This window comes from Zalophus californianus, chromosome 2, assembly GCF_009762305.2.
Source record: "Zalophus californianus isolate mZalCal1 chromosome 2, mZalCal1.pri.v2, whole genome shotgun sequence".
Taxonomy (NCBI): Eukaryota; Metazoa; Chordata; class Mammalia; order Carnivora; family Otariidae; genus Zalophus; species Zalophus californianus.
In genome coordinates, this window is record NC_045596.1 from 117,455,784 (window position 1) to 117,478,743 (window position 22,960).

General features: G+C 42.8%; 1 protein-coding gene and 1 pseudogene across 2 annotated transcripts in view; one reads left to right on the top strand and one right to left on the bottom strand.

Moving 5' to 3' along the window:
• TBC1D9 (TBC1 domain family member 9) overlaps positions 1–14,561 on the bottom strand; it is a 114,886-nt gene extending 100,325 nt beyond the window's left edge. For both annotated transcript variants that reach the window (XR_003520688.2, XM_027598309.2), the window contains exon 1: positions 14,411–14,561. Coding sequence is in view for 1 of the 2 variants with exons in the window: in XM_027598309.2 (XP_027454110.1) it covers positions 14,411–14,540 (130 nt within the window). In the remaining variant the exon portion in view is untranslated. The remainder of the gene's footprint in view (positions 1–14,410) is intronic.
• A 2,842-nt stretch (positions 14,562–17,403) lies between these two features.
• Positions 17,404–17,757, top strand: LOC113925276 (annotated as a pseudogene).
• The last annotated feature ends 5,203 nt before the right edge of the window (positions 17,758–22,960 follow it).

The window sequence follows — 22,960 nt, forward strand, 5'->3', positions numbered from 1 at the left end:
GCTCCCCCGCAAGTGGCTTTTAAAAGCACACGTGCTGAAGTTTAGTACAGCTGTTCATCCAAAGGTATATACAGTCCCAGTAACAAACTGAAAGGTCCACAAAAGGCAAAAGATCAAGGAGGTATCCTCTGCTGCCCGGAAGTTTCTATTGGCACTAAGAAAGGGGAGACAGATCACAACACATCTAATATTTCTACCCGGGGTGCAACCTACATTACTAAAGTTGTGAAAAAGTCCTAGGGTGTTTGCGTGGTCAAACACATCCTGAAATTGGCATCATATGGACAAAACTAGCAGGACTCCAAAAAAGAACAGCCCACACATCTACGAATCTTTTCAAAAACAAAATGACAGGAGGCCTTTATGAAGACTCCATGGAATCTGCCATGAAGATGGGGTTGTCAGATGAGAGGGAAACTGGCTCTTACCAGGGAGAGAGCGAGGAAGAAGGGGACAGTGGGCTCTCAGACAGACGGGTAAGAACAGATAAATAGTTAAAGTCACAGGGCAGGTGGCACCCTCTTCCTAAAGATCACAGGTCACACTCGGGCAGTCATCTCGGGCCAGCACCGAGCAACAAGAGGTGGTCCAGCTGCAAAACAGAGAATAGGAAGAAAGAGAAGCCTGCAGTTCTTATCCTGAGGATTAGCCTTCCGGCAGCTAAGTGGAGTGCAGTGCGTGCTCTGTAATGATTAGCCATGCCATCTGCTTGGATCGGCACAATGACAGCCCGATAGCTGACCTGAAGAGAGCAAAAGGGAAACGTCAACTCACTGGTCTGTTACTGTAGACTCCATTCCTCCGTCCACTTGCCCATAGAAAAGGAGAATTAGCATGGGAGAAACGGGGGAGTTACCTGTTAGAGTTGTGTGCTCTACATTACAGAGCATCCCAAGGAGGGCTGCCTGCGAAGGGCATCTGTAGGGAAGAGCCAGCTCCCTCCCCTCTCCCCCTACACACACACACACACACACACACACACACACACACACACACACACACACACACACACACACACACACGCAGGCACGTGCGCGCAGGGCTTTCCCCACCCTAAGAAACCAAGAACTGTAGTTGAACAGTCTCACATCTGGCTATCAAGCTAAGAGTAAAAGAAGCACCAGCATTTTTATCACTGTATTCAAAGACAGTGATGTTATTACTATTGTTTCAACAATACAGAGCAACAGAATTACCCGGAAATGGATAAGCCTTCTTACAATCCATAGTAATCCTGGTAGAAGCAACAGCAATAAATTCCTGAGAATTGCTTCGGTGGAAAATTCAGCATTGAGAAAGGGAAGACTCCAGGGTATTAGCTCTTCATTTATTTGATTCACAGTCCCCTTTCAGTAGCTCATGAAAGTGGCGGAGCCTCAGTTCTAGAAAAATACACGCTCATAGTGAATTCCCTAAGTCTTGTGCATGATTTCAAGCCATTCAAGGACCTCCTGAAATCCCCACCAGCTTAAGTATTTCTAAAAGAAAAAAAGGTCTGAGGAGTACGATCCCATAAAAAAATCATTATTTTTATATCCACGGAAAAAAGTAGAGAAAATCTTTATGACATCTGACATACATTACACTACTAAAAAATCAATACTGTATGTCAAGTTTACATTTTTCCTCCTTGGTGGCCATAAATTCTTTGAGATTGACCTCATTCACAATGAGCATGGATACTGGTCTTCTTTGTGGAATATTCATACAAACAGGCCTTTCCCTTGTCTGTCCTCCACCCAGAGAGTCAATGCTTCTTGACTGGAATGGCTCCATACTATGGTCCCAAAGACAGCTTGCTAGAAAACTGGAAATGGGAAAAGTTTAGAAACCCTTTTAGGAAAATCCAGAGATGGTGTTCGGATTTCCACCCTGGTGGTCAGAGTCACGTAAGGGTCGCCCATGACAGCCACTGGTCAATGACATCACAACCCAGGAAAAGGAGCAGCCTTGCTCTGCCTGTTCTTCATTTCCTACGACTGGGGCTCACTTTGCCCCAGTTTCTTTCCAAGTGCTTCTTCCTCTCTCCTTTTTCATCTCCCTTTTCCCTTTCCAAATTCAATCAAACTCAAGTACAAATCCAAGCTCTGTCTGTTAGTAGCAGGGCCTCCTCAAGTACCTTACTTCTCGAAGCATTCAGTTTCCTCATCTATAATAGAGGGAACATTTAACCTACAGGGTTGCTCTGAAAATCAAATTTGTGACATATCATAAGTTGAACCATAGAGGCTTTCTGCAAATGTTAGCTCCTCTGCCTTTATACTTTATGACATTTATAAAATTAATAAAAAATATACACTATCAAGTGTTAAACAAAAAATAGGACCACAATAACAATGCTTTGAAATTTAGCTTTCGATCACATAGATTGAAATCTTATTACAAAGATGCTTTTAGAAACAGTGTATTTTCTATTATTTACTATAGCAATTGATATGTAAATGTTATAAAATGCCATAATTTCTTCCTTTTATGCTTTAATGAAAGAGTCCAAATATAGGTCTGTTAAGTCTTGCTTATTTTTATTAAAGACTACCTTGATTCCTAGGTTAACACAGATTTAAAAGACCGGTACTACTGAGGGGCGCCTGGGTGGCCCAGTTGATTAAGCATCTGCCTTCGGCTCAGGTCTTAATCCCAGGGTCCTGGGATCGAGCCCTGCATGGGGCTCCCTGCTCAGCGGGGAGCCTGCTTCTCTCTCTCTCTCTCTGCAATAAATAAATGAAATCTTAAAAAAAAAAAAGATTGGTACTACTGAAATGTAAATAGTTTGCCTTATTAAGAAGTATTACATGCAGGTAATCTAGGGGATCAACAGAGTTCACTTCTTTGTTGTTCAGAGTGTAAACAGAGATAGAGTCCTTAATGTTGTGCTTGACCTTCCCTCTGGCAAGGACTTGCCCAGCAAGCCTTAGAATAATGCAGCTGAGAGGGGGAATGTTTCACAGACCTCACCTCTCAGACTAGACAAAGTTACCTGCTCAGCTTTGTGCTCCTAGGATCCACAGAGAAAGTAAGAGTTGATTCATCTAAATGCCAGTTTCTAATCCAGGTCTCCAGAGGAGTTAGAAGAACCTTAATGGAACTCTAGAATGGATCGCAGCTCTCCTGAAAGGACGTGTAAATAACCTAAGAGCAAAAGCGTGAAAGGAGACTGGAAGAAAGCTAGAAGCCAGTGGCAACTTTAGAACACCTTTAAAAATGACTGCCCTATCCTCGGAGCTCTCTAGAACATACATCTGAAGGGAAAGGAAAACAAAGAAATGGGGAAAGTGGGTTAACGACTTCATCATTCTCTGGTTTAACTACTAGAATCCCTGTTTCTAAATTACAAACTCCTGATGGACTAATTAACCATTTATACATATAGAGAGAAAAGGTAGCCCCTCTCTGCCTCCTACCCCAGTCTTCTTCTTAGAAGTCCCACTTGCCATGGTCAGAGAGAATCATTTGTACAAGGAGAGGAGGGAAGAAAGACAGAGGAGAGAAGCAGGAGAGTGAGAGAGAGTAATAGGTTTCCTGGCAGTTTTCAAAAAGTACCTGTCCTGGAAGGGAAGGGGGAGAGGGAGGGAGGAAGGGAAAAAAGGGAGGTATGTAGAAACAATTTTAAAGTTGCTGATCAAAAATCACCTTTAAAAAAAATTACCATCTTCCAAAAACCCTGAAAATGACAGCTTTTTTAAGTTGCCTATCAGGCAGTTTTCCATTTGCTTTAACAGCACTCTCTGAAAAACGCAAGGTTTCTGTAAACTGGAGACTTCCACGGCTCACACACTGGTGTGAATTAATTAGAAGTCAGCTGCCTCCAAACACCTTCCCTGGATCATCTGCAAGGGTAGAACAATGATGGGCCATTATCTGTGAATGGCTCTTTATGTTTCCTGTACTTTACATAACTTAACTCATAAAATCTTCACAACAGTCGCTAAAGGATTATTAAGCCATTTCACTTAAGGAAATCAAGCTCAGCAAGGAAGAGAAACTTCCCAAATGCTATCTCTTGGTAATAGATGGGGCTGGGATTTGATTCCGAAGGTCTCCTTACTAAGGGAAGGACTGGAAAAGACCAGAGCCCTGTGATGCAACTACTGAACACAAAGTTGTGCAAAGAGCAATCCTGGTGGTTTTCCAACTTGCCTGTGGCATTCCTTACACTCCGCTGTGCCCTGAAGCGCACACGGGCTTTAGCCTCCAACACCCAGAACTCAAGGTGGTACCTACCAGAGCTGTTGGCATAAGCTGCCCAGTTCCAAATGACAAAGTCCTGATTTGTACACAACTACAAAACGGGTTTTGTGTAGGCTTTTGTGCAGCTGTGGGAACCATCCCACAACTGAGAACCTTATCTCTTCATAAAGTGGGAACCCTATGCATGACAGCAAAGCAGAAAGTATACGCAGTGTCCCTGAACAGGAGGTCAGCCCCAACCCCTCAAATTTATGAAAGGAATCTTGGAGTAAATATTCCCCTCCCTCCTTTTTAGAAGTTCATGTATTTATTTATTTAAGTAATCTCTACCCCCAATGTGGGACTTGAACTCACCACCCCGAGATCAAGAGTCACACACTCCCCGGACTGAGCCAGCCAGGCACCCCTACCCCCCTACTTTTTGAGACCAGTTTACAAAAACCCGGAAGACATCAAAAGCCATCTCAAATCCTACACAAATTATAAGCAGTCACTCTTCAGCTTCTTTGTAGAATAAGGTAAAGTCTCAAGACAAATTAGAATGGGTGATTAAATCATTCCGTGGACGAAATTCTCTTAAAGTTCATAACAACAACAACAAAGTTCATAATAACAAGCAGAGGGGGAAGAATTCATGGAACAAGCAAGCAACACCTGCTTTTATCTAATCATGCTCCTTGCTAGTAGAACTTGCTTATTATGTATTATGAGCCAACTGCATACACAGCTGTAGAGGGCTGCCCATCCCAACACAGAATCACCCATAATGACATTAAGGAACTAACACAAATTTTACTTGCTTTTATATATAATCCACAAAGAAAAACTTTTACTGCTATGTGCAACTAGAAGCAACTTTGCTGATACAGTACTTACAGATTAGCAAGATGAAAGCATTTACCCTAAAAGCAGGCACCTGTTAACTGGTGAGAGCTTTAAGAGCATTGCTGTGTTATTTCTCTCACCACTGGGAGTTCTTCACGAAGGGGAGGAAACATTTTCCTTGACTCTCTTAGGATCCCTAGCTGGGTCTGAAAATTAAACTGACGAAGATAACAGGAGAAAAACATACAAATTTTACTGAATTTGTACATGTACAAGGGAGCCTTCACAAGAGAATAAAGAAACAAAGACGTGGCCAGAGCAGGAAGCTTTTATACCTTTTAGTCAAAGAACTATACTTCGTGAAAGATTGACAGGACACAAGGGTTTGGGCTAGGAGTAATCCAACTAGAGCTAGATGGTCGTCATCTTCCTTAACTAGGAAGATAAGGGTTAGTTTAACCAGGTTTGTTTACAGATTCCTCTGGTGCCTCTCTGGGCTAATAAGAATCTGTCTCCAGGAGAAGGGGAATTTATGTCCTGCCTTGAGGCAGAAAAGTGAGAGCTTTTTCATGTTTACTGCTTCTTAATTGCTTACAGATCAACGTAATTCCTACGTGAAAGGGACATGTTTTTAGGTGACAGCTTGGTTTTCTTTATCAGTAAGCAAATGGGGCATTTCCCTAGTTGTGAAGGTCTCCATGTGATTCAAAAAGTCCAATTCCTGGACAGTCCAGTGCTGAATCTCCGATGGAAACAATCTGAGAGACTTAGTCTTCGCTAGTGTCATCATCTCCATGCCTATGTTCTCAGTTCTCCCAAATTTATTAATACAGGTTTGATCGCTATGTTAGTAATGAATGGCTCAGCAAGAGAATCTTGCCTTTTCCTTCTTGTATATCTTTATAAAGTTCAGCATTCATTAATAGCTGGTACTCAAACACATTTTTTTTAAAAGATTTTATTTATTTATTTGACAGAGAAAGACACAGCGAGAGAGGGAACACAAGCAGGGGGAGTGTGAGAGGGAGAAGCAGGCTCCCCGCCAAGCAGGGAGCCTGATGCGGGGCTCGATCCCAGGACCCTGGGATCATGACCTGAGCCGAAGGCAGACGCTTAACGACTGAGCCACCCAGGCGCCCCCTCAAACGCATTTCTGACAGAACTGGTAACAGCAAATATTATACTTTTGATTTGCGTAATGAGAAATTGTTTTGATCTCTTGGTGACATCCTCTAACTTGAAGCACCTATGTTCTAATTCACGTGGCATCCATGGAGCTCCTGAAATTGCATGTAGATTCTGGGGGTGTTTTCATTTTTCTGGAGATAGAGTCAATAGTTTTTATTAGATTCTCAAGGAGGATAGTAAAGAAAATGTTAGTCCACACCATTATAATTAGTCTTGTAAAGAAAAGTAAATACAAAATCTAATAGGCCTTTAACTTATTAGCTGTGACCCAGGGCAAGTCACACAACCTAACACTTTACTTTCTTTTTCTATAAAATGGGGTAATAGTAACATCCACCCTACACAAGATAATTTGCTACTAAGGACAACTATACAAAAGGGATAAAATATACTTTAAAATATCAAAGAACTAAAAAAAGAGAAATTACTTCACTTAGGAAAGAGAGCAGCTCAAAGAGAAGAGCCCTACATATGGGACAGCTATTATTTTGGGAGGCATTTGCCTCTTCTAGAAGGGGCTGCTGAGTGGCGGAAAGTCTGGATGTGCTTTTAACAGAATCAGAGATGGGGAAGACAAGGATGGGACTCAGTGCCACCAAGGAGGTAGAGAAAACAATGATGCTTCCCTCTCTTTGCTTTGCGACCTGTTAAGACCTACAACCTAATCATAAGTGTGAATCTTAAGTAGACAAAATCACCTTGGTTAGAGCTCAGTTTTGAAATATATCAATACCTAAAACTAAAGTGATTTTGTTTTGCTTTGTTTTAAAGATTTTATTTATTTGACAGAGAGAGACACAGCGAGAGAGAGAAGGAACACAACAAGCAGGGGGCAGTGGGAGAGGGAGAAGCAGGCTTCCCACGGAGCAGGGAGCCCGATGCGGGGCTCGATCCCAGGACCCTGGGATCATGACCTGAGCCGAAGGCAGACGCTTAACTGACCGAGCTACCCAGGCGCCCCTAAAACTAAAGTGATTTTGATTTGCAAGTGGCAGGAAAAAAAATTCTCTCTTGTATCAATCATCTTCTACTTCAGATTACTTCTGCAAAGTAGAAGTACAATGTCCAGCACACAATCCAAAGTAGCCAGGCATACAGGAAGACATAACAGCATGAATGAAAACTGGGAGAAACAAGAGACAACAGAACAAACCTACATGGGCTTTGGGATATGGAAGAGAACAGAGACTGTAAAATAACCATGCAAGCCATGCTCAAGATAGATTTTTCTTTTTAAGACTTATTTATTTTAGAGAGAGAGAAAGAACTAGGAGACGAGCAGAAGGAAAGGGAGAGACTCTCAAGGGCTCAATCTCACGACCCTGAGATCATGACCTGAGCTGAACCAAGTCAGAGGCTCAACTGACTGAGCCACCCAGGCGCCCCCAAGATAGAGTTTTTTTTAAATACTGAGAGTTTTGATAGGTAACTGGAATTTATAAAAATAAGCCAAATGGGAATTTTAGAATTTAAAAAGTAATTCAGAATGGGTACGCTTAACAGACTAAATACAGTTAAAGAGATGGTAAATTAAAACATATTATCAAAAGAAAATAACCGAGATAAAGCAAGTAAAAATCAGAAGGTAACAGACATAGAAGACACAATGAAAAGATCTAGTATACACGTAATGGGTGCGCCAGAAAGAAAGATGAAAAGAATGAGGGAAAAGCAGGATTTGAAGAGACAGTGGATGAGTTTACAAAACCAATGAAAGAAGTCCTACTACACCAAGCAGGATTTTTAAAAATCCACAAATAGCTGGGTCATAATAAAACTGCAGAAAACCCTGAGGGTTGCTGGGGGGTGGGGGGAACTAGGTGATGGGCATTATTAAGGAAGGCACATGATGTGATGAGCACTGGGTGTTACATGCCAACTGATGAATCACCGAACTCTACCTCTGAAACTAATAATACACTATATGTTAATTCATTGAATTTAAGTAAAAAAAAAAAAAAAAAAAAAAAAAAACTACAGAAAACCGGGGTGCCTGGGTGGCTCAGTCATTAAGTGTCTGCCTTCGGCTCAGGTCATGGTCCCAGGGTCCTGGGATCGAGCCCCGTGGGCTCCCCGCTCCGCGGGAAGCCTGCTTCTCCCTCTCCCACTCCCCATGTTTGTGTTCCCTCTCTCACTGTGTCTTTCTCTGTCAAATAAATAAAATCTTAAAAAAAAAAAAAAGAAAAACTGCAGAAAGCCAAAATCAAAGAGAAAACCTTAAAGGCAGCTGGAGAAAAAGGCATATTACCTACAAAGGAATAATAATTCAGAGTGACAGTTTAGTCCTCAAAAAAAAACAAAAGTAAATCATTAGACAACAGAACAATATCTTAACCCTACTTACAAAAAAATTAACTGCCAACCATTCAAAACAGCAATATCCTTCAAGAACAAAAGCAGAATGAATACATTTTCAGACATAAAAAACAAAATTTCTCAGCAGCAGGCTCTAAGGGAAACAGAAAAGGCCTTTTTTTTCAGACAATAGAAAAACGGTTCCAAAAAAAGCACAGAAATGGAAAAAAATACAACAAAAACTATAAACATGTGGAAATGTAACTGAATACAGACTGAAAAATAGTAGTAATTATATGTTTTCATGTTGAAACATATAAGAATTAAAATATACTAAAACAATGGTATACAAGTTGGGGGTGGGGGGGTGGTTAATGGAGTTAAAGTATTCCAAGGTCCTTATCTGAGAAAAAATTAAAGTACCAATTTTAAAAAATTAAATAAAATGAAAATACCAATGAACAATATACTTTGATAAATTAAGAATGCATTATAATCTCCAGAGTAACCACTAAAAGAATAGTGAAATGAATATAAAATTTCTAGCTAATAGAGGCTTGAAAATGTAATCATTAAAAAAAAAAAAAATCCCACAGCCTACCAAAAGGCAAGAAAAATAAAAAATAGAGCAGATAGGAAAAAAAAAAAGAGAAAGCACTTAATAAGTAGAGTTAAACCCAAGTCACATGTACATTGACTAAATAATCCAATTAGGAGGCAAAAATTTTCAAGCTGGATTAGGAAAAAAAAATCAACTCTGTTAAATATAAAAGACACATCTAAAATATCACTGTACAGGGGCGCCTGGGTGGCTCAGTCGTTAAGCATCTGCCTTCGGCTCAGGTCGTGATCCCAGGGTCCTGGTATCGAGCCCCACATCGGGCTCCCTGCTCCGCGGGAAGCCTGCTTCTCCCTCTCCCACTCCCACTGCTTGTGTTCCTTCTCTCGCTGTGTCTCTGTCAAATAAATAAATAAAATCTTTAAAAAATAAATAAAAATAAAAAATATCACTGTACATCCTACCGATATTAAAAATGAGATTATTAACAAATTTATGCCAATATTTGAAAATCTAGATGAAAAAGATAAATCCTAGAAATAGCTTATAAAACTGACAATAAAAGAAAATTTTAAATTATTTGAAGAGTTGTCATACCATTCAACAAACCCATGAATAAAAGTTCAAGGCTAGACTTCCTCACCAGTGAATTTTGCCGAACATGTCAGGATGAAATAATACTGCTATCACACCAACTCTTCTAGAAAACTAAACAGAGTGAGCTCTCTCCAACTTACTTTTTTTTTAAGATTTATTTATTTATTTGAGAGAGAGAGAGAGGAGAGCATGGGGAAAGGGGGGGAGGGAGAGGGAGAGAGTCTCAAGCTAACTCTGCTGGGTGCCAAGCCCCAGGAGGGGCTGGATCTCACTACCAGACATCATGACCTGAGCTGAAACGAAGAGTCGGATGCTTAACCAACTGCGCCACCTAGGGCGCCCCTCTCCTACTTAATTTTTAAGGCCAGTATAATCTTGATACCAAATTTCACAATGTTATGAAAAAGAAAAAGTACAATTCAATCCTACTAATTTATAAGGATGCAAAATTCCTAAATAAAAGATTAGCAAGGGGGGAGCCTAGATATAAGGTCAATATAAAAAAAACAACAACTATACGTCTAGAAGTCAGCAAAAAAATGATTAGAAAATGCAATTTTAGAGAGAATTTCTTTTTTTAAGTAGGCTCCACACCCAGCGTGGAGCCCAACATGGGGCTTGAACTCACACCCCTGAGATCAAGACCTGAGCTAAGATCAAGAATCAGAAGCCCAATCAACTGAGCCACCCAGGCATCCTAGGTATTTATTTCCTTTTTCTAAGGATTTTATGTATTTATTCGAGAGAGAGTAGGGGAAGGAGCAAAGGGAAATGGACAAGCAGACTGGGCGCTGAGCACAGAGCCTGACTCGGGGCTGGATCCCATGGCCCTGAGATCATGACCTGGGGTGAAACCAAAAGTCAACGCTCAACTGACTGAGCAACCCCCACCTCCAGGTACCCTAGAAAATGAAATTTTAGTAGAGTGAAAAAACATGAAATATCTAGGAACAAATCTAATAAAAATATGTAAGCCCTCTACACAGAGAACTATGAAACATCACTGAGAGAAATTTTAACAGAACTAAATAGAGGAACATACTATGTTCATGGACCAGAAGACTTGATATTATAAAGGTATCAATTTTGCCCAAATTTATTTATAGACTCGATGCAATTGCAATCAAAATCCCAACAGTTTAAGTCTTTGTTGCTGCTGTGGTTTTGCTTTGTTTTGTTTTGGTGGAACTTTAATAAGTTGACTCTAAAATGCCATGTAAATGTAAAAGACAAAGCTAAGAAATTCTTAAAGAACAAAAAACAAGATAAGAATACTTGATCAAAGGGGCGCCTGGGTGGCTCAGTTAAGCGTCTGCCTTCAGCTCAGATCATGATCCCAGGGTTCTGGGATCGAGCCCCACATCGGGCTCCCTGCTCCGCGGGGTCCTGCTTCTCCCTCCTTCACTCCCCCTGCTTGTGTTCCCTCTCTCGCTGTGTCTTTCTCTGTGAAATAAAATCTTTTAATTAAAAAAAAAAAAAAAAGGAATAGGCTAGAGTGCCCTAACAAGTCAACTGTCATATATCTGGGCACTTGACATATGACCAAGGTAGCCTTGGTCATACAGAGCAGTGACAACAGATTTACCAATAAATCATGGTGGGGCAACTGGATGTCCACACAAATTTTTTAAAAATAAAACTTGACCCTTATCTCACACAATATGCAAAAATTAATTCCCAGTGATTTGTAAATTTAAGTTTAGGTGTTAAACTGAAAAGTTTCTAGAAGATAACAGGTTTATAACCTCAATCTAGAAAAAGACTTATTGAACAGGACACAATAAAACACTACCCGTAAAGGAAATGGAAGCCATAAAGAATTCAGACATGAAAATTAAACGAAAAATCACTCTCTCCTTAAGAGACTAAACACGCAGGCAAGCAACAGAATGAAGATTATGCCATACATATAACCAACTATGAACTCACCTCCAGAATATATTGAAAAAAAAAAAACCAATAATCAGTAAGAAAAAGACAAATGATCCAATTGAAAAGTGGGCAAAAGACTCGAACAAGCATGTCAGAATATCTCAAATGGCCAATTAACATGAAAAAGGTGCTCAACCTCATTAGTCAGGAAAAAGCAAATAAACTCCACAATGTGGTATTACTATAAAACCACCAGAATGGTTAAAATTACAAAGACTGATGATGTTGGCAAGGGTATGGAGCAAGGGAAATTCCCATACATTGCTGGTGGGAGTATACTGGTACAACTACTCTGGAAAACAGTTTGGTATTACCTGCTAAAGCTGATGATACACATAACCTATGAGCTAGTAATTCCTCTCTGCACCAGTGCACTCATTAAACGGACGACGACGACGATGATGATGATGATGATGATGATGATATGAAAGAAAGGGTAACCAACATCACGTTTCTCTCCTTTTGATTAGGACTGATCATTCTGTTTGTTCCCACCTCCCAGATCCATCCCTAGGAGGCTGATCCCTAGGGACTAGAGCACCAGGACATCCTGTCCAGCTGGCTTCTCTTGGGTCCCACAGATGAAAGACAGTGGCAGAAGCCGACAGGGTAGGAGGAGAGAAGCCGGGCATGTCCTCTCCACTTCCTTTTTGCTGTACTCTGAGTTTCTAGGGGACCCTGCTTCTCCGGAGGCCCAAGCTCCTCCTGCCTGGCTCCAGCTCACAAGGCTTCCAGAAGCATCATTCCTGTCTCCTAGGGTGGTAACAGCCTCCGCCGCTGGGCCTTTCACTGGTTCGGGTAACCCTGCCTCCATCTTTCTAAGTTGTCTTTTCACCAACTCTCTTCATTTGAACTAGGTTTGGTTCTGTTTTCTGCTGGGACCCCGTGGAGTGGCAATTTTATATTAATTTATATGATTATTTTATCAACACTTGTCTTCTCCACAAGGCTGTGAGTTTCATGACACTGGCACTTCAGACACTGCCAACAAATATTTGTTAAATGATTCAGTAAGTTAATGAAAGCACATTAAGTTAAGGAACTCACATCAGGATCAAAATATACTATACATAGTTCAAGGATTTCTAAAACGTTCCTGCTGTATTTAATGTGGCACCAATCTATCAGAGCAGACATTTTTCCTCTTTTAGTTGAAAAAAGGCCTTTGTTGGCAGGAATATTTTTACTTGTGATAATAATTTCAAGATACAACTTTACCTTTCTGAAGTAAGTTATCAATAATGAGATTCCAGGTGGACTGTGGTTAGTTACAGCTCTGAGTCAGTAGGAACATAATAAAAATATTAACTAGGAAAACAAGGCTCTGCAACTCTGAATTTTTCATAACCTATTGCATATGACTCTAGAAAAGAAATACTACTTAGTAGTTACACAGCGTAGGATGGTTAACTCCAGGCAGGAAATGTTCTTTGTTAATACAATAAACTACCTATTTACCTTGTTGTTTTAGGCTTAAAGAAGGACAACCTGGGCTGATCCCAGTATTAGATATGCAAGCTACGGATTAGTGTATATCGTTAGACAACTTCTACAAAATGAACTGGAAAATTCTGATTCTAGGCCACTAATCAGAATTGCAGAACAGGGTCTGGAGCGCTGCATATTGCCTTCTCTTTTATGGCAGAAAAAGTGTAGAATAATCAGGTTGGCTATAAGTGATATGATATACTAGCCAAGATCCTTTAAACCCATATATGCCATAAAACATATTTTTATTTATTTGAATTTTAATCTTGAGAAAATTAGTCTGTAAACTATAATCATGACTACATATGCACCTTATCAAAAATTTTTAGTTCATAGCACAGCATTTTGAAAGCTAGCATGTAAGCTCCCAGAGGGTGATACAGTTTGGACTCTACAGAGGTCAAAGTTCATCTCTTTTCTGCAGTCTCTTTCCTGGTTAAACCTCTCCTATTTCTTCTGCTAACTTCTGGACTGTAAAAAGTATCCCAGTTCTCTTCATTCTAACCACCATGGAGAGGGGAAGGTCCAATTTCTCTAGTATGGTATGAGTTCAAGATTATTTTGTAATCTCCCAGCAAGCAAACAAGTTAGTTAAGAACGAAGACCTTTCTAATATGGCACTACTTGGGCTATGGGTCTGATTTTACAATCCTTAAATGATAGGGCATGGTTTTACTAGTAGTTACATTATTAATAATACCTTGTGAGGGGGTTCGGCTAAGTGATTGAGTTAAAATAGTTAAAATGCAGTTACACTGCTAATTCTTTTTACAACCAGATAACTTGCTTTCTTATGTCTAATTAGGTTGCAACAACAACAATAAAAATCCTTTTTCATTCTCTTCAATCATAACTAATATAGGAAATGACCACACCAGCCTCTTACTGATCGCTTCCCTGGAAACAAAAGAGCATTTTATACCTGATCCTGCCATGATCAGCAAACAGAATGAAGTAAAAATTAACCGTCCTCTACTTCTCTCGCCCATATACAAAGCGATATTTTTTAAGAGGGATGGGGAAGGGAGGGGGGTTAGGGAGAAGTACTGCATTCAATTCATAAGGGCTGCTTCCCCCCCATCTCCATTTTCATCAACATCACCCACTTAGGGGGTGCCCGGTACTCGAAGGGCCCCCTAGCCTGACAGGGTAAGAGAAGAATCATCTCTTTCAAAGACTGAAAAATCACGACTCCCGATACCTTCCACGCACCCCAGTGGGGGCGGGCCGCCCAGCCCCGGGGGACCGGGCGGCGTCCCGGGTGCCCGCAGCCGAGGGCCGCGGGCGGCGCCGCAGCGCTCCCGGACCCTCCCGCACCGACTGGCCGCAGGTCCTTACCCGCTAGTCCGCCGCCGCCGCCTCCATCGCCCGCGTGCCCCTTCCTACGCTGCAGGATGAAGTAGGGGTTGGCCCTCTCGGTGATCCACAGCGCGTTAGCCAGCAGCACCTCTTCGGGGTTCACCCACATGTTCCCGGGCGCCGCGAGCGGACACACAATGGGGCCGCGGGTCGGGTCCTGCACACACCGGCGCGCACAGGCGCGCACTCCCGGGCACACGCGCGCCCTCCCGCCTGCTAGGTGCGGCGGCGGAGAGCGACTTCACCAGCCGGCCGCCCGCGGCGCCCGGGCCACAACAAAGCCCCCGCGGGAGGCCGGGGAGGACGGCGAGGACACGGGCGCGGCGAGCAGCATCCTCCCGGCGGCGGCGCCGCCCCCCGCGAGCCCAGGCCCGCCGCCCCGCAGCTCGGCTCCGGCCCACGGCGGCGCGAGGAGCGGGCGGAGGGGGAAGTGGTGGCGCTCAGTCCCGCGATCCGGGGCCGCGGCGAGCAGGGCTGCGGGCGACAGGAGCGCACGCTGCCCCGCGGCGAGGGCCGAGCTGGGCTGGGGCGCGGCTGCTCCCGCAGCACCTAGCCGAGCTCCGGGCCGCCTCCGTCTCTAGCCGCTCCGCGCGCTCGAGGTCACCGCGCGGTAACACTCCCCGCCGGGGCCACTGGCACACGCAGCGAAGCCCAGCTCGCTGCTGGAAGGGCGCTCCGGACGCTGCGAATGAATGACGCGAGCGCGGCTCACTGGGAACGGGCCCGGGTGACACCAGTTTCCGCGGACGCGGGTCCTCCGCGGGTTCCCAGCGCCGAGCCCAGCTGCTGCGGCCGTCTTTGGGGCAACCTTCTGGGCACCGTGGGCCAAGCACTCGGCCCCACGCCCATTTCAGCAGAGAAGACGCTGCCAGCCTCCGTGCGTGCGTGTGTGTGTGTGTGTGTGTGTGTGTGTGTGTGTGTGCGCGCGCGCGCGCTGTGTGTTTATGGTTGACGCTCTGTAAGCTAGCGCCACCCCTCTTCCCAGGAAATAAGTGTTTCAAGGTTCCAGACAAGCAGCTAGATACCCGGTCGGAAGTGGACGCAGCCAATGGTTGTCCATGTTTTTGTTTCCTGCACCCCTAGGGCAAGTCATGCGCTAAACTTGTCACCGCCTATAAGCCCTCCCCCTCTCCATTGCATTGTAATTAAAGTGGCCCAGCTAAGTGCATTACATCACTTCTTTCCTTGACCTGTGGGGCATGAGCAATAGCGAAGTTGGAAGCAGCCCAAGAGCTTAGGCCAACTAATTCACACTACCACTGTTCCTATTTCAGGCATTTGGAGCTGCGAGGACTGGGCACAGCAGAATTCAGGGATTTATTCACACTTAATAAATGGATTTAAAAAAAATTTTTTTTTAATCATTGAGATTAGAGACACAAAGGCCAGCTTTATCCCTAAACGGTTTTGCATTCCCCCAGTACTTCAAGCCTCTTGGGATCACAGCCGATCTACCTATATATCTGATGACCTTTTTTCACCTGGGAGATCTGCAGACAGCCAGATCAGCAAAAAGAGGCTCTACTTCCCAGATGATGGGAATTTATCTAGCTCTGCTTTGTTGTGGAAGTTGGACATCCTAGAGACTTCCTTTCCAAACAAGAAAAGCAAACCATTCCCAAAGCAAATGAGACTTTCTTGTGTGCACTTAAGCATTTTTGCTTCTGTAGCTCTCATCTGTACTGTTGAATCCCTTCAAATGGCAAAGTGAATGCATCCCAGCCATTTTAATGAGACTGCTGCCTCTGTGCCTGTTGGTTTCTGCTCAGTGAGCTCTCAAGGAAAATGGAAGTTTCTCCCTTATCACATTGACTGAGCTTCTGCCTCTTTAGGAAACAGTTTAGACCTCTAGGCATTTGTGGAAACTTCACATATTTAACACAGACTCAAAAATGTCATTTGGCATCTTTGGCCATAGCACAGTGCCTTTAGTCATAGACTCTATTGCAAGTCAAGCACAATAAACATTAAGACTGCAAATCATACATATGTAAAAATTTAATAATATATTTATATAGCTGAATATTTCTTAAGGCTTCCATGAATACTCCTTCATTTTTTTTTGTAATTAACATTTTTTAAAACTCCATTAAGTATCTTCATATTGTCTTTTTTTTTAAGATTTTATTATTGAGGACACCTGGGTGGCTCAGTTGGTTAGGTGACTGCCTTCAGCTCAGATCACGATCCTGGGGTCCTGGGATCGAGTCCCACATCAGGGTCTCCCTGCTCAGCGGGAAGCCTGCTTCTCCCTCTCCCTCTGCCTGCTGCTCCCCCTGCTTGTGCTCTCTGTCAAATAAATAAAAATCTTTAAAAAGAAAAGATTTTATTATTTGTTGGGGGGGGCACAGAGGGAGAATGAGAGGGAGAAGCGGACTCCCAGCTGAGCAGAGAGCCAGACGTGGGCCTCCATCCCAGGAACCTGAGATCATGACCCCAGCAATAGGGTGTCGCTTAACTGCCTGGGCCACCCAGGCTCCCCCCACCTTCATAATGTCTTTTAGAGTGTCCTTATCATACTGCTCAAAGTCGTGATGTGATTTTAGCTTAGCATTTTTTATCTATTGGTACCAAAATGCTATTTATGTCTAATTCATGTGTTCATTCACTCACCCTTACATTCAAGGCGTATTTTTTTTTTAAGATTTTATTTATTTGACAGAGAGAAACCCAGCGAGAGAGGGAACACAAGCAGGTGGAGTGGGAGAGGGTGAAGGAGGCTTCCCGCTGAGTGGGGAGCCCGATGCGGGGCTCGATCCCAGGATCCTGGGACCATGACCTGAGCCGAAGGCAGACGCTTAACCACTGAGCCACGCAGGCACCCCAACAATGCGTAGTTACTGAATACCTAATATGCTCTAGGCCCTGGGGATAACAAGTGAACAAACCATATAAAAATCTTTGCCTTGGTCGCCGCCGCCTCCCGCCCGGGTTCCCTCAGCCCAGCCCCGTCCAGCCCAGTTCCTGGGAGGATGAAGTTCATGTATAAAGAGGAGCATCCGTTCGAGAAACGCCGCTCTGAAGGCGAGAAGATCTGAAAGAAATACCTGGACCGGGTTCGGGTGATAATAGAAAAGGCTCCCGAAGCTCGGATAGGCGACCTGGACAAAAAGAAATATCTGGTGCCTTCTGATCTCACAGTTGGTCTGTTCTACTTCTTGATCCGGAAGTGAAATCATCTCCGAGCTGAGGATGCCTTGTTTTTCTTTGTCAACAATGTCATTCCACCCACCAGTGCCACAATGGGTCAGCTATACCAGGAACACCATGAAGAAGACTCCTTTCTATACATCGCCTACAGTGATGGAAGTGTCTACGGTCTGTGAAGCTGCTCCCCCTGAGATGGGGGGTCCCGTTCTACAAAGAGAGAGGTGCCCCCCACTTCCTTGACCTACTCCTCCTTGGGGCTCAACCACCACCTCCCTTCTTCAGGACCTACACTTCCTAATGTTTGAGGCTCTCTTCCAGCCCCTCTTAGCAGGAGGGCTTATGGGGAAGGTGACCTCTTGGACTTCTCCTTTCTCCCCTTTCTCCCCTTTCTCTTACCACCTTTCCCACTCTGCTTTAGACTTCCGGATTGTCAATCTGTCACATCCAGCGATTGTTTGGTTTCTGCTCCCTTTCTAACTGCCCAAGGGACTCAGAACCCCAACATTCCCTTCCTTTCAAAACCTTCTTTTTTGGGGGTAGATGGAAGGGACTGAAATTGTGGGGAGAAGGTAGGAGGCACATCAATAAAGAGGAAACCACCAAGCTGAACTGGAAAAAAAAATCTTTGCCTTAATGAAGATTAAATGTAAAATTAATAATAAAAACCAAAACAAATTTACAAAAATTTGCTTTGAGAACAAGATTGGATGCCAAGAGGAAAGAAAAAATTTGAAGTCCTTAGCTTTTTTCTAGATTTTTGTAAGAGTTAGAGCATAATCTTTCCAGGAAATCAGGGTTTCCATTATTACAATGAATTGTGTTAACCTGTAGGAGAAGGCACTGCAAAGAATCAGAGAAGCTACAAGGAACTTAGGGCAGCTTGCGGGTCTCATACTGCCAACCACTCACTTACTAAAGTGCAGCTTTGTTAAAAAAAAAAAAAAAAGACAATCAAATATACCTGAACTAGAAATAAGGCAAAGAGAACCTAATTAATCCAACCAGTTCCACAGTGAGATAGGTATTTTTTTTTTTTTTGAGACAGGTATTTTTAGCTTTCAATTCAATTCATGGTTTTAAACCCAAGGATTGTCTCAAGCCACTTAAAGAAGAAAAGCATGTAACAGATGCCTAGATAAAGTAGGGGTAAATGACCTCAGTCTCTGTGTCTCACTCTGTGTCTCCCCTCTCCCACTAGAAAGCATCAACTCAGATAGGGTTTTGGTGCCCCCACCTCCACCCCTTGGAGCAACCAATGGGTTTACTGCTTAGTGGGCAGCTCTAACTGAAACAAAATTGTGTGTCTTTGGCAATTCTGATTCCCCCCCCATTCCTACAGTGTTTCTACTTTTTCTGCTTTTCACCTTCACAGGGGTGTATTTTCTTCCCTTTCCTCACCCCTCTCCAAATAAGTCTTTATTTTGCCTTTTAGGGATTTGCCCCACCCTTGGAAATGCTGCGGAGTCTTGGGCACTTTATTTCTGCCCACACCCTCTCGCCTCTCTGCATCGGCAGCCTCAAGAGTGGGCAAGTCAGTAGAAAATTCAGGTCTAGTCTAAGCAGAGAAAATTCACCCAGCAGAATAAGGTACTAATGCTCCCCTGGGAGAAACCAACTCCTCCCCTAGACTTCTAGCTGAAGGTAACATGTTAATAGGAACCATTTTTTTTAAGTGTCCACATTTTCCTTGTCCAACCTGGAAGGGCAGGAGCTATGGTAGAACATTTGGAATGTCTAGTGTCCAGTGAGGTAGAAGGAGAAAGGTTTACCAGTTGGAGTAAAGAAGTGTGGTATTGCTTCAAAGATCCAAGACTTTATAGTAGCTTTGATATCTGAAGAGACCTTCACAGTGGGTGTGAGTTGCTAATCCAGCTGGAAAAACTAGATCAACCAGTCACCACAAAGTCTACTCTGCAAGTAATAGAGCTAATTGATGATACAGAAGCAACAGTTTGGTTCTTTCAGCTTTAAGCGGCTGAACAGATCCGTAGCCAAGACCATCCTTACATGTAGTACGTATTGAGGGGAAAGATCCTTCAAAATAGATCTGTAATCGTACTGCCCTGCCTCTGTTCAGTGAATCAGTCCACCTTTTGAATTCTAAGATGCTCTGGAAATAAAAAATGAATAAAACATTATTTTCTTCCATGTTGGAGAACTGTGCCCAGGATGACCTCTGTCAAATGCTGTGTTTCTGGAATCAAGAAAGAAGACAGCAAGTCTTTAGGGGGAAAAAATGAAGCAAGGTATTTCACCGATTTGTTTTTTGATTAACTGTCATTAAAGAGGGCAAGTTTTTTTTTTAAAGATTTTATTTATTTATTTGACACAGAGAGAGAGAGCGACAGCTAAAGAGGGAACACAAGCAGGGGAAGTGGGAGAGGAAGAAGGAGGGTTCCCGCGGAGCAGGGAGCTCGATCATGCGGGGCTTGATCCCTGGACCCTGGGATCATGACCTGAGCCCATGATTCCATGAGCCCATGAGCTGAAGGCAGACACTTAACGACGGAGCCATCCAGGCGCCCCTAAAAAGGGTAAGTTTTAATGGTTGGGAAAGATAAGGTCAAGAGCTTATACCATAGGGAAGGGAGGCACTTTGCCTACTTCAAAATTCTCCATTGCAAATTCCCTGAGGGCCGAGACTGTGAAAAGATCATTGTTATAACCCTGGGCATAGCACCTTCACCTCCGAAAATGCCCAACAAGGAGGTGCATACTTTGGCTGATGAATTTCAAATTTAAGAAAGGTTTTGAGATTTAAGAAGGAAAAGAAACCCTGATTACAGTTACATTCAGCTCCCCAGATTATGTACAAGGAAACTAAAGCTTAGAAAAAGGAAGGGGCTTGACTCAGGTCACTTAGGTAATTAGTAGCAGAATAAGAAGTTGGTTTTTTTACTTAGGAGACTCTTATCGCCCCAAATCATTTTTTGTTGTTGCTTTTAAGATTTTATTTGACAGAGAGAGACACAGCGAGAGAGGGAACACGAGCAGGGGGAGTGGGAGAGGGAGAAGCAGGCTTTCCGCCGAGCAGGGAGCCCGATGCGGGGCTCGATCCCAGGGCCCTGGGACCATGACCCCAGCCGAAGGCAGACGCCCAACGACTGAGCCACCCAGGTGCCCCTCTCCCAACTATCTTAATGTTAATGCCTTGCTAGAGGAGAAAAACAACCTTGACAATGGCAAGGCCTCTAGTATCTTTGTACGTCCTCTTTAGCATATGAAAGTTCTTTTGAAAGCTCCCTTTTTCCTTACCTCCCCCAAGCCCATAGTGTATCATCAGCCACCCCTCACAACCCCGGGGCAGCAGCTCTTTCTACCCACGGGTCCTGTCCCCGTGCTTGAATAAAATCACCTTTTTGCACCAAAGACGGCTCAGGAATCCCTTCTTGCTCATCGGCTTCGAACCCCAATAACGTCTTTCCTACATCAGGCAAGCCTGAACAACAGAGGTCTACTAGATAACCTACTGACAATTTGCTTTTTAATGACTAAATCCTCTTGACTGTAATTTTCTATTGCATAAATATAACATACTTTGTTTTGTTTTCTGCTAAAACCTAGTGGTGTGACCCTTTTGATAATTAGGGTCAAAGATCTTTTAATTTACCAGAGGGAGGAAGGAAAGAAGGAGGGAAGGAGAGAAGGGAGGGAGGGAGGGAAGAAGGAAGGAAGGAAGAATTTTTTGAGGACTCATATGGACTGTACTAGTACCAGAAACCTTCAGGAAGCTCTGGGAGCAGCCTCTCAGCCTCTAGCACGCGCCTGCTCTCTCCCTCTCTCCCTCCTTCTGAATCTCTGCTTTTCACACACTTGCTTTAGTATCTTTCCTCCACTGACCAGCCTCCTTTCCTTACCCATAGTTTCTGTTCCTCATAATTTGAGCATGTGCGTGACTCATGAAAGCTTCGGTTCCATTTTTTGTCATTGCTTTCAAGCTATAGCTCTCACCATGAACTAAAAATTTTAGGTATTTTATAGCTATAATTCATGAAAGGGGAATTGATTGGCTCACCTTATCTTTTTGTCCAAGGACCAGGTTGTTGCCCAGCCTATGAGTGGCTGTCATTTGGTCAGATTACCAAGACATGGCAGCCATGTATGTATGCTTATTGTGTGCAACTGATACTTCACAAAGTCTCACTATAAGTTCATTTTTTATTAAAAAATTCGTCATTTTGAGAATTGACCAATTACTTGGCCTTCAAATACTCCACTAGCTGGGAAATGCCTGACATCTCTCCTGTTTTGCATAAGCCAATCAGCCATATCAACAAAGGCAGACTCTCTTTCTGGTCTATAGCTGTGGGCTCCAATTATCCATGATCGTAAAATAACCTCCTCATTTCTTTTAAGGATGAAGTTTTTGTGTTTGTTTGTTTGTTTGTTTGTTTGTTTCCCCCACAGTCATGCTGTTCTTTTGCTGGTAACTAATTTGTCTATTTTCTTGCTAGTTAAAAACATGCAAAAACCCCACCATCAACAGGATTTTTTTGACATGTGCATTTTTTAAACACTTGAAGGTAGGTAAGTAGATCGGGACATTGATATTAAGGTAATAATAGTGTTTCTTCTGAATTGCACGGTGCCTATAAACCTAATAAGTAGGTTTTTCTTTTTTTAAATAGAAGAATACAACTTTTTTCCTCTGAGGATAAGAACTAATGTTTTTATTGATCTTTTTGAAATAAAGTACTTTGATTTAATATGACAACTCAGCTGTCTTTTTATTAAACTGACGTTCTTAGTAGAGAAATACTATATTCTATCTCGAATCTCAAATCTTTAAAACATTTTTACGTTTGATTAAATGATTTAAATGAGCAATATCTAGGCATCCATTCTAACACAAAATAACGTATCACTCAAACTCCCTTCATTATTAACTATATTTAAACCCTTTATCTCTTAATTTCCAGCCTCTCAGAGCTTTAGATTACAGATTATAAAACAATATAATCTGAAGTTTGCAAATCTTTGAAAAACTGTAAGTATGCGATATTATGGGAGGAAAAAAAAAACCCCAAAATGTATTCTCTGCACCAAGGGAGAAATAGTTCAGATCACATAATTCCTAAAGGATAAGCATGAGAGTTGACTGTTGAGCTACCTTTATCAGAATTGGGGAAAAGGCAAAAAATAACTCACCCTTTATTTATTCCCAGGGCTCTTAACACTCTCATTAGGCATTTATCACTGAGATTTTTTTTTTTTTTCAGAATGTATTGCCCTTCAGTGATGTCTTTGATTTCTTCTATAAAATACAGACCTAAATAGGCATTTTCATCATAAAATTGTACTGGTGAGAAATTTGCTTTTTTTCTTTTTTGTCACTTGTGATCCTCTTATAGGCTGTGAAATGCAATCTTCCATAAAAAG